General features: G+C 42.4%; 1 protein-coding gene across 1 annotated transcript; it reads left to right on the top strand.

The window, feature by feature from the left end:
- Nucleotides 1–1,976: 1,976 nt before the first annotated feature.
- Nucleotides 1,977–7,097, top strand: CTSL (cathepsin L). Its single transcript, XM_042826950.1, has 8 exons — nt 1,977–2,061; nt 2,604–2,739; nt 3,086–3,208; nt 3,295–3,450; nt 3,789–4,013; nt 5,583–5,751; nt 6,040–6,157; nt 6,939–7,097. Exons 2-8 carry the CDS (start codon nt 2,614–2,616, stop codon nt 7,036–7,038), a joined length of 1,017 nt encoding a protein of 338 aa, XP_042682884.1. The 5' UTR covers nt 1,977–2,061; nt 2,604–2,613; the 3' UTR covers nt 7,039–7,097.
- The last annotated feature ends 3,314 nt before the right edge of the window (nt 7,098–10,411 follow it).

A 10,411-nucleotide genomic window follows, 5' to 3' on the forward strand; every position in this document is an offset into this window, starting at 1 on the left:
TACAAGTGGTAAATGTTTAGTTGAACAGAAAGCACAAGGCTAGTGAGGTTTTTGTATGTTTATACACTTAATAGATGCTGTGCAAATGCACACTGATGGAGTTTATGCCATGCTTTTTTCTTCTTTCAAAAAAAAAATTGCTTCTATGGTGGATATATGGTCAGCTTGCTACTAGCTGTAACAAACCACAGAAATTTTGGGCAAAACATAAACTTTCAGAACCATCATAGAGATCTTTTGAAATTTGATAACACATCCTTGCAAAGCAACTATTAGAAATGATGAGCAAGTAATTACTAAAAATCATGATGCCTCCAGTATGTATTTGCAGCATTCCAACTCTGAGGAAATTCTTTCAATGTTTCTTTCACAAAGACCTCATGTTTTCCTGCTCAAAGCGGCATGCCTGCATGCATAAAACCATCCTGACAGCCCTGAGCGCTTGTATACAGCCTTTGACTTAAGTAAGCAGATCAGCTTTAAAATGTCTTGTTTTCTCACAGGTTTTGCAAGGCAAGTTTATTACTGTTGGTGTATTTACACTTCATGACTCCCTCTCTCTCTCTCTCTCTCTCTCTCTCTCTCTCTCTCTGTGCGTGTGTGTGTGCAATGAGAACTTTGAAAAGACATGACAACCTCTTCAGCGTCTCATTGTGTGTTGGCTCTGCAGGCCTTCCTCAGGCCAAAAGCTGTTCCCATGAAAATCTGGTTAAGGAAACACATTTTGTTTGTCCTTGTGTGTTGTGACACATTTTGTGTCTTAAGACATCAAAAAAGGCAGAAACACCTATCATGTGATTTCTGCCTTTTCTCTGTTGTGCAACAGTTCACAAGCTCTGCATTTTACTCCATGTTTGTAAGGGAAAGCAATCTTTACAAGGGAAATGCTGTCTTTACAATAATTTACAGAGGAGCCTCATATAGCTCCTACAGTTATTTTACTTGTACAGGCAAACACCCTGTTAAAAAACAAAGCCTGTCTGCTCCCACACTAAGTTCGCACACAAATGGTTTAATATCTCACTTGTGCTCCAACTCTCAGTGTTTTTCTCTGCTTTTCAGGAGACACTACTAGGTGATATCTCTATGACCACTAGCCATAACGTGGTGAAACACCTGATTCTTACTATATCAGGTCTAGAGGCAAGAAAAAAACAGTTTTCACATATTAAAATGTGGGGGGGGAAAAAAGGACTTTCTTTGAAGTGCTTCTCATACTAGTGTAACTGCAAGTGCTGCCGCACACCTGGACGTGAGCGAGATGCCCCTTACATGTGCCTGGCATCAGATCAGGAACAAAACTGTGCTCTGCAGCAAATGTACAGAAGCCTCCAGCAAGCAGCAGCAGCGCTCCCAGGCTGGAACTGGCTGCAGCAAGGCCGGCACCTGTCTGGAAAGAAACAGAGCAGAAGGAAAGAACCAGTGAAGTCACACGCCCTGGTTTGTGCCCCAGCAGGCCTCTGAGTTTCAAAGGGACAACACGCAAGGCTCCCAGGCTGCCCATCGGCTCGATCTGATCAAGAGCCATCACTGGGGCCGCACTTGTGTTTCTGCGGTTTCAAACAACAGGCCTTTCTTCCTTTCCTTCCAGATTCGTTGCCTTACGCTCTATCAATTATGAGTTTGAACTCCCAGCAGCTTAAATACTCCACCCCTCTCTCTCGCTTGCCAGCCCCTCCGCATCGCAACACAAACACCGCCTAAAATAACAACCGGGGCACTGCGGGGCCCCCAGGGCGAGCAATTGCCACCGAGACGGGCAGCCACCCATCGGTGCCCGGGCGGCCGACAGACCGCTTCGGTGAGCTCCTCACACACCGCTGCGGCCCGACCCCGCCTGACCGCAGCCGACGGCGGCACTCGGAGAGCCAGAGCGCAAACCTCCACCTCAGCCGCGGCCCCGTCCCGAGCGGGCAGGAGGGAGGGGCGAGTCCTGGCACTGCCGCCAATCGGCGCGGTGGGGCGGGCTCGGCCACGGTGGCTATAAAAAGAAGGGGCAGCGGTGCCGCCGCCGGCTGAGCCGAGCCGTGGTTTTTGTTTGTTGCTCCGGTGGCGATCGAGGTGAGCTACGTAAAGACGTTGCAGGCGCTGCCGGGGTTCCGCGGGCCCCCGCTGCTGCAGGCGCTGCCGGCACGTAGGAATGGGGCCGCCGTTCCTGGCGAGGCTCCTGCTAAGCCGCCCTGCCGCCGGCCCCGGTTTTGGGCCGCTCCGCCCGCCCTTGTTTACGGCCGCAGCCGAGGGCTCCGAGGCCTGGCGTGGTGGGGCGGAGGGGCAAGATGGCCTCGAGAGCCGACCATGGCCGCGAGGAGGGTGACTGCAGCCTGGCAGTCCGCTCGGCCTGGGGGGGCCGGGGTGGTGAGGGTTGGGATTCGAAGCTCGAGTAGGGGGTTGGGGGAGGAGCGGAGTGCTTTTTTCTCCGGTCCGAGAGCTCTCTTCGGGATCTGTGCCCATCTTGTTTGTTTGCTCTTGTAAAGGAAGAGGGGAACCGAGTCTTCTGCTGTGAACGGATTTGTTTCAAGCCGGGTATTTCAACGTGGCTGTGAGGCAAACAGGGCTTGTGTGCGTATTGTTTTGCCCGATGGGCGTTGCTCAATTTCCGGCAGATTCGTCAACATGAGCGTGTGTCTGACCATCCTGTCCCTGTGCTTGGGGCTGGCCTTTGCTGCACCGAGACTAGATCCCGATTTGGACAGCCACTGGCAGCTGTGGAAGTCCTGGCACAGTAAAGATTATCATGAGGTGAGTGCCTGTTGGGTGGCCCCTGGGACGTGTGTTCAGCTCAGCAAATGCAAACCGTGCTCGGCTGGGCCCCATTAGCTGAGTCATGATTGCTTTGTTTTAAAGCTGCCCGTGATATGTATTTGTTGAATTAAACCTCTCTTTTCCTGAATCCTTTTGCTTTGTTCATGTAACTGCTCAGTTATGCTTTTCATATAACAGTGGCAAAATGACCATTTATGGAAGCTTTTTTTTTTTTTTAGAGGCGTTCATATTTGCCTGTGTATACAAATTATAACAAAGCATGCTATCACTTGAGTGAGATTTTGAACTTTCTCACTGAAGTGTTGCTTTTCTGGCTTCTCAGAGAGAGGAAAGCTGGAGGAGAGTGGTATGGGAGAAGAATCTGAAAATGATTGAACTGCATAACCTGGATCACTCATTGGGAAAACACAGTTATAAGTTGGGGATGAATCAGTTTGGTGACATGGTATGTACATAAGCATAAAACATTTGTTTCTAAACAGCAGTGTGTAGTATAGTAGATGGTGACTTCATGTCTTCAATTTTCTTTAGACGACGGAGGAGTTCAGACAGCTGATGAATGGCTATATACACAAGAAGTCAGAAAGGAAGTACAGAGGATCCCAGTTTCTTGAGCCCAGTTTCCTTGAAGCACCACGATCTGTAGACTGGAGAGAGAAGGGATATGTAACTCCAGTTAAAGATCAGGTATTCTGTGTTGTTGCATTTTTAACTAGTTTCCTGAATGCTGCCTCCATGTTCACAGAGGAGAGATGCTGTTGAGTTGTTTGATGAACCCTAGTGCAAGCATGCTGAATTAAGTTCCATTTTAGTAAAATTCTGTACCTCAGCAGAATTATCAAGGAGTCCTTCTGTGCTAAGTGTCATAAAACTAAAATAGTGTCTCTACTTGAGCATAGTAGAATCATGATAATGAAGTTGGTCTTGAGGCTTTTGCTTTTCTAATGTTTAGATCAATGGCATGGGAACTGTAATTGCTTAATATGTCCAACATAGCCATTTGTGATTTTGCTTCTTACTTTCAGGGTCAGTGTGGCTCTTGCTGGGCTTTCAGCACAACAGGAGCTCTTGAAGGCCAACACTTCAGAAAAACTGGAAAACTTGTTTCTCTCAGTGAACAGAATCTTGTGGATTGCTCCCGACCAGAAGGAAATCAAGGCTGCAATGGTGGTCTCATGGACCAGGCTTTCCAGTACGTACAAGATAATGGGGGAATCGATTCAGAGGAATCCTACCCATACACTGCAAAGGTAAATGTCATAGCTGAATGTGCTGCAGATACAGCATCTTTCGTATAAACTGTAAGTGTGGGGAAACAAATACCTGGAGAGGATGAAGGCTAAATAGCCATCAGTACATGTGCTTTTCCTCTTGTATTCTTCTAAAGAAGTCTAGAATGGCTGCTTGCCCCAGGTTCTGTAGCAGTTGCATACTGCGCTGATCTTAGGGGATCAAAATCATAGAAATCATAGAATCATAGAATTGCTCAGGTAGGAAAAGACCTTAAAGATCATCAACTCTATCCAGACCATCTGGAAAAACTAGAGCAAATCTTGTTATTGCTTCCCCCTATCAGATGCCAGACCTTGTCTTTGATGACACACCAAACCAAGACTTGGTTCTTGTCAAACTGCTGCTTAGTCCTAAGGTTTCAATTGTGCTTTTCATAACTAAACTATTATAGGTTGTTTCCCACAGACCAAATAACTCTTGCAGCAAACATGGATTTTCTTAGATCTGACTATGCCTTATTCTGCTTTTGGGCTGAATCTGCATAAATGCAGGTAATGAGCAGATTTCTAGAATACCTCTAAAAATCTATCAAAAGTTAAACAGGCATGAGAGGACAAAAGGGTGGTAATAAATGGTGGTGTTGCATTATTCTTAATGTTTGGGCTTTTACTACTTTCAGTGCTGCTGCTCTCCAGAGAATTTCCTTGCAGTTTGTCTTCTGTTGACTGAATGTGCAGTAGCAGTGACATTCACTGTGAATAATTTTGAAGGATTTGGGTTCCTATCTGCCTGTATCCTATAAATTTTTTTTAAACTTGGCTCTTCCAGCAACTCTGGTTGTTTATAGGAAGTACAAACTTGCTGATTATGAGAAGTAAACAGCTGAGGCATGTGGCCTATGTTCTTTTAGTTGGAAAGGCAACTGAAGTTCTAGTTTCATCACACAGATGAAGCAGGGACATGCGTACTTTTTTTATATCAAATTGCTAGATGTCCCAACTTGACCCCTTTCCTGAAACAAATGCCTGTGACACAGTTCAGATTTCACTGTGTGAAGAAAAAAAAAAAAAAAAAGCCCAAAATACAGGAATACTGTAAACTCATACATTAAAAATGAGTCATTTCTAAGTCATTCTTCATGGTTTTCCAGACTGACAGACTGTGGATTTAAGTGCTTGCTCAATTAGCAGTTCCTGGACTGCTTTGTAATTAATGAATACTTGGCTCTCTTTCTTTGCCTATTAATGCATTCTGGACATTGTTTTCTCAGAAATGAAATTCGTCTTTCCTACTAGAGACTGCAGTGTTCCTAGATGTGAAGGTCTTCTGCATCCCAGTAAACCTTTCACTGTGGGCTTCTCAACCTTGGGGTTTTTTTTCCTTTTTCTGCGTCTCTAAATAACTCAAAAGCAGTTTCTTTAGTTTTGAGAATGCTTTGAAAGAAGACCAGGCGCAACTGGGTCCTTCTCAGTGTCTTGCTTTCAATGCAGTGAACTTGTAGTATGTCTGGTAGTTCTTATGCTCACTTGTGTGTAAAGTAGAGAACTATGTAGTAACTAATAGTTTTCTTATTTCTTTTAATTCAGGATGATGAAGACTGTCGCTACAAGGCAGAGTACAATGCTGCTAATGATACTGGCTTTGTTGACATCCCTCAAGGACATGAAAGAGCTCTCATGAAAGCAGTAGCAGCTGTGGGTCCAGTATCTGTTGCTATTGATGCTGGACACTCTTCATTCCAGTTTTATCAGTCAGGTGGGGATTTGTTAGTAACTTGCCTGAGGAACTTCTTGGATGCTCAGTAATCACTCACTCTCCAGTTTAAGAGCAAAAAAGTCTGAGTTTGTGAAGTAGGACATATAAGTCCTCTTAATTCTAGTCCAGATTCCCACACTCTGTATATGCTTATGCTTGCTGCTTACTTTCTCCCATAGATGCATTTTGCTTCCCTCACTGCACAGCTTCTCTAGCTAATCAACACAATTTTGAACACAAGGATTCTAGTAGATCAGTTTGTTCATGTGCAATTTTATGCTCCCTCAGGTATCTATTATGAACCAGACTGTAGCAGTGAAGACTTGGACCATGGTGTTCTGGTTGTAGGTTATGGTTTTGAAGGTGAAGATGTAGATGGAAAGAAATACTGGATTGTTAAGAACAGGTAAAACTTTTCTATGTGTCATACTCTTTGTGGGAGGAGGGAGGGTAGTTTGTCTTTTGGCATAGGGAGGTATGAAGAGGCAACAGAAATTAAAATGTACATACGGAAAATGTGGAGACTGTTCGTGAGGTATTGGGTAGAAGTTAAAAGTCAGCTTAGGATGCTGACCTGCTAGTAAGGTAGGCTTTGAGCAGCAATTGCATTCCTCTGCGTCTTTCAGCTGATTTGAGGGATCAAGGAAGCTTGGTGGAAGATTAGCCCATGAGAAGGGTAGATGCACTGAAGTGATAGTGCATAGGAGAGCAGAAGGAAAAACAGGTTGTGGCAATGGGGGACCATGAATTTTCAGAAGCAGTGGGGCTATTCACTGTATGAAATAACATTTGAATTTTCAGAATGTAGTTACCCTGCTGGGCTGGGAGGGAAAAAAAAAGAATGCCAAAGGGCATATCACATGAGTTAGTCTCATGCTATCAGCACTAATGGGACACCACCCTCATGCTGCCTGCAGTCTTGTGTCCTCTGTTAAAATTGGCTGGGAGCATTGCCTGAGCTCCAGTAGTCCAAAATTGTTCTTGTGTGAGGCAGGGACCTCCATGTACAGCTGCACTACCTTTTCTGGTTTTTTTTGGTGGTTTTTTTTTTTTTGTCCTTCTGCTATGTACATCTGTTTAAAATTTCCTGTGAATATGGAAGGCAGTTCTCAGTTCAAACACTTCATGAAAGAATAGTAAGGAAGTCTTTTGGAGTATGAAAATAAACCTTTTATTTCTGATTACAGCTGGGGTGAGAAGTGGGGTGACAAAGGATATATCTACATGGCCAAAGACAGGAAGAACCACTGTGGAATCGCAACAGCTGCTAGTTATCCACTTGTATAATTTGAAGACTGGACATTTCAGTGCAAAAGGGGATAATAAACTGAATGACCAAACAGTCACACAGGTGGTAGACTTGTATTCTTCAAAAGTCAACTTGATTTTTTTAAAGACTCTTGAAGTCTGTTTTACATGTTGGTGACATGCCACTTATTTTAAATTAATGTAAATGTTGGTATGTAAACAGCTTGTAATATTGCTGGCTTTTAACTGCTTAATCTAATAGATTCTTCTATGTATTTTTTCCTTTTTTAATTAGAAATAGGCCTGAAGGTTTACTTTTTAAATAAACACTTAATTTAGTGTGTACAGATAACTGGCTTTTGGTCTTTCTTTCTACATGGAGCTCACCATTTAGGTATCCTGCACAGGACTGCTAATGAAAGTCTGTTGTATCAATTACATAAATGCAGCTTGAGAATGATGAACAGCTTTTATAAACTGGAGTGTAGTATTTGATACAGCTTTAAGGGAAAGAAGAAAAATGTCTTCACTGGAAAAAGCAGAGATGACTGAAATTGGATGCTCATTCTTTGAAACTTCTTGTTAATCTAGAATATTGTTATAAGAGAATGTTGGCTCTGTCCCATTGACCCAGAGGCAGTATTACGGCTCTATCTTTTATAACAAAGTATTTTTATGCCCTATGTTCAGCCTCTGATTATTTCTTATCCAGAATACCATATTTCTGACCCCAGACTTTCCTCTTCCTACCTCATATGAGCTTATTACAGCTTGGTCTCCTTGTGATCATGATAGGGCAAACCAAGAAGATCCAAAGCAAGAATTCAGTGAGAAAGCTTGATGATAGGTTGTGGCAAGTTCACTATTTCCCCTTCTGCCCCAGCTCTAGTTAGGGAAAAAAGGGGTGGGGGGAAGGATTCTTCCTGTAGAAACTAGTTATGCCCTAGTTAGTTTCTCCTGCTTACCCCCTAGATGTTCTTGATTCCTGACTGCACTGCAGTGACTTGTACTACAACCTGAGAGAACTGTCCTGTGTAGATCTCTGATACTGAAACATTGCTACTAGCTGTTCTATACTGCTGATTAGATGTCTTTGGGGTACCTATAGTTCCTGTACTCAGTGGAACTGGCATAAACACCTACTGGGGGAAGGCTTACCTTGTATTTAATGTGTTGACTCACATTTTTGTACTTTGGTTAAAGCGGAAGGGAGCTAGTGTAGGTTCAGGTTTGATAAAGCCAAAAGTTTTTATGTACCCAGTCATATACTCAAGGGAACACCTGAAGTTATGGAAGCAGAATTTCCCTATTGTGGATGAAGTAAGTTTTAAGGTAGCAGTTTCTCCTTCTCGGGGGGGAGTAGGGGGAGGGGAAAGCTGAATTCAGAAATATAGAATAGCTAAAACTTAACTGCTTAAGTTTGAAGTTAAATTAATTCATTAATTAAACTTAATCAACTGTGTGTCCATGTGCTGATTACAGATGAATTCTTTCAACTTGAATCTCCTTGCATACATTTTTTTCTAAAGGAAGAGCCTCCTTCAGTGGCTACTTAATAAGCGCCAGCCAGAAGTGCTGGTTGGAATTGAGCTATTATGCTGACTTGTTAAACCTGTTATGGAGAACATCCACACTGCTTGGTGGAAGTATGTAGGAAACAAAAGGGAAGGAAAGCAACTTGGTCGTACCCATTAGGATTGTGCTGGGAAGAAAATGTTAGTAGTTTACATTCAAGATGCCAGGAAACTGGCTGCATAAGCTCCATATGCCTTAGCTGATTTTCATTCTTTCATCCCTAGCACTGGGAGTGGACAGAAAACTGTCTCTCTCAACACTTCATTGCTGGACATAAAGTATTACTAATTTTCTACCTTTCTTCAGGTAACATAAAATACCAAGTGCAGTGTGAGCTCAACTCAAATCCTGCTAATCCTTGAGCTGCAAAAGAAAAAAAAAGCAGTAGATGAAAGGTATTTGGTTATAAAAGCCAAGGTTACTAAATCTGCCGGGAAATCAAGATATTGTTTATGAACACAAAGGAAAAGAAGAGGAAATAACTTTCTGAAGCCATATGCATGTAAATGGGAATGTAGCTCACAAAAGAGGCACCAGCCTATGACTTAAAGCCAACATGATAAAAAAGCTATTTGAATGCACTAAAACTTGCTGACTATTCTGGCTGAACATCCTCCCTTCTGAATGGAATTATCGAGAAGCTGACAGGGTAAAATGGGTCATGCAGATTACTGGATATCTGGTCATGCAGATACAGATTTACATAGACATCTTAAGTAAAAGCTTCAGCCTAAGTTTCCTTACGTGATACTGTAAGCCATAAAATTTGTGTATGCTGCATGTAAGCCCAGTGGTAGAAATTTAAACCTGTTGCACTTCAAGAATTGTTTTAAATCTGTTTTTTCTATTCCACTGTATTCGCCTTATTTCTGACGAATTGTATTGTTTACTGTAGAAGTACTATTATGAAGCAGCAAGTGAGCATATGTCCTGTGGGGGAAAGTGGTGTATCCCCATAGTGTTTCTGCTTTCCTAAGACAAAGCAAACGTTATATATGCACAAATAAAGCTCCTGAGTTGTCTCCAGAGAAGCTATGGGCTATTAAAGCTCTATGTTCCTACATATTGGTTCCCAAAATTTTTGAAGACTTTTTTTTTAATAATATTTCTGTTGATAACAAGAGTTGCATTTTTCCACAAGGTGTATTACTTTAAAAGATCCTAGTGCACTTCTTGCCATTGTCCTGACTAGACTGTCCTGTTTAGGTCCTGTCTGCACTGGAGCTACTGATGCTGTTAATGGAGTCTTACATCATGCATATGTAAATACATGATTTGAGTACTATGCTACATGCTTGGTAGATGACAGTTCTGTACAATGATTAAACTGCCATCGTTGCTTGCCTTCATCTTCATTGTGAAAATGAACTGTTCCAATTATATTTGGGAAGAAAAGAAATTTTGCACTTGGGTTTCTGCGTGTTGGTGCTTCTTCGATCAGGTTTGTCCTAGAGGTCTCAAAAGAACAACAATTTCTCCAGTTTGTCTGGTGAATGACTGTATGTCTTTGTGGATGGTTATAGGATTCTAAACAGAAGTATTTGTAAGGCAAGGAAAGCCAGGAAAAGAAATTATTCCTCTTGCACATGAAGCAGTCATTCTTTTAATTTCAATGAGAAATTGATTCAACCATCATGTAAAAATGTATTCCTTTTCTCTTAAACAGCAGTTATTTCCTCATTCTATCAGTAAACGTTAAGCAAAATTGAACTTCATTCCACTTTAACTGCTGATGTTTAATCTATTTCTGAAAATTTACAGTGGTATTAAGTAAGCCTACTACGCCCCTAACAAATCTATGCAGGAAAGAAAATTTCAAAGTGTTTTTAAGAACAAC

The sequence above is a fragment of the Centrocercus urophasianus genome, unplaced genomic scaffold (genome assembly GCF_019232065.1).
Source record: "Centrocercus urophasianus isolate 14NV4802_14NV808 unplaced genomic scaffold, USGS_Curo_1.0 seq_27, whole genome shotgun sequence".
Classification (NCBI taxonomy): Eukaryota; Metazoa; Chordata; class Aves; order Galliformes; family Phasianidae; genus Centrocercus; species Centrocercus urophasianus.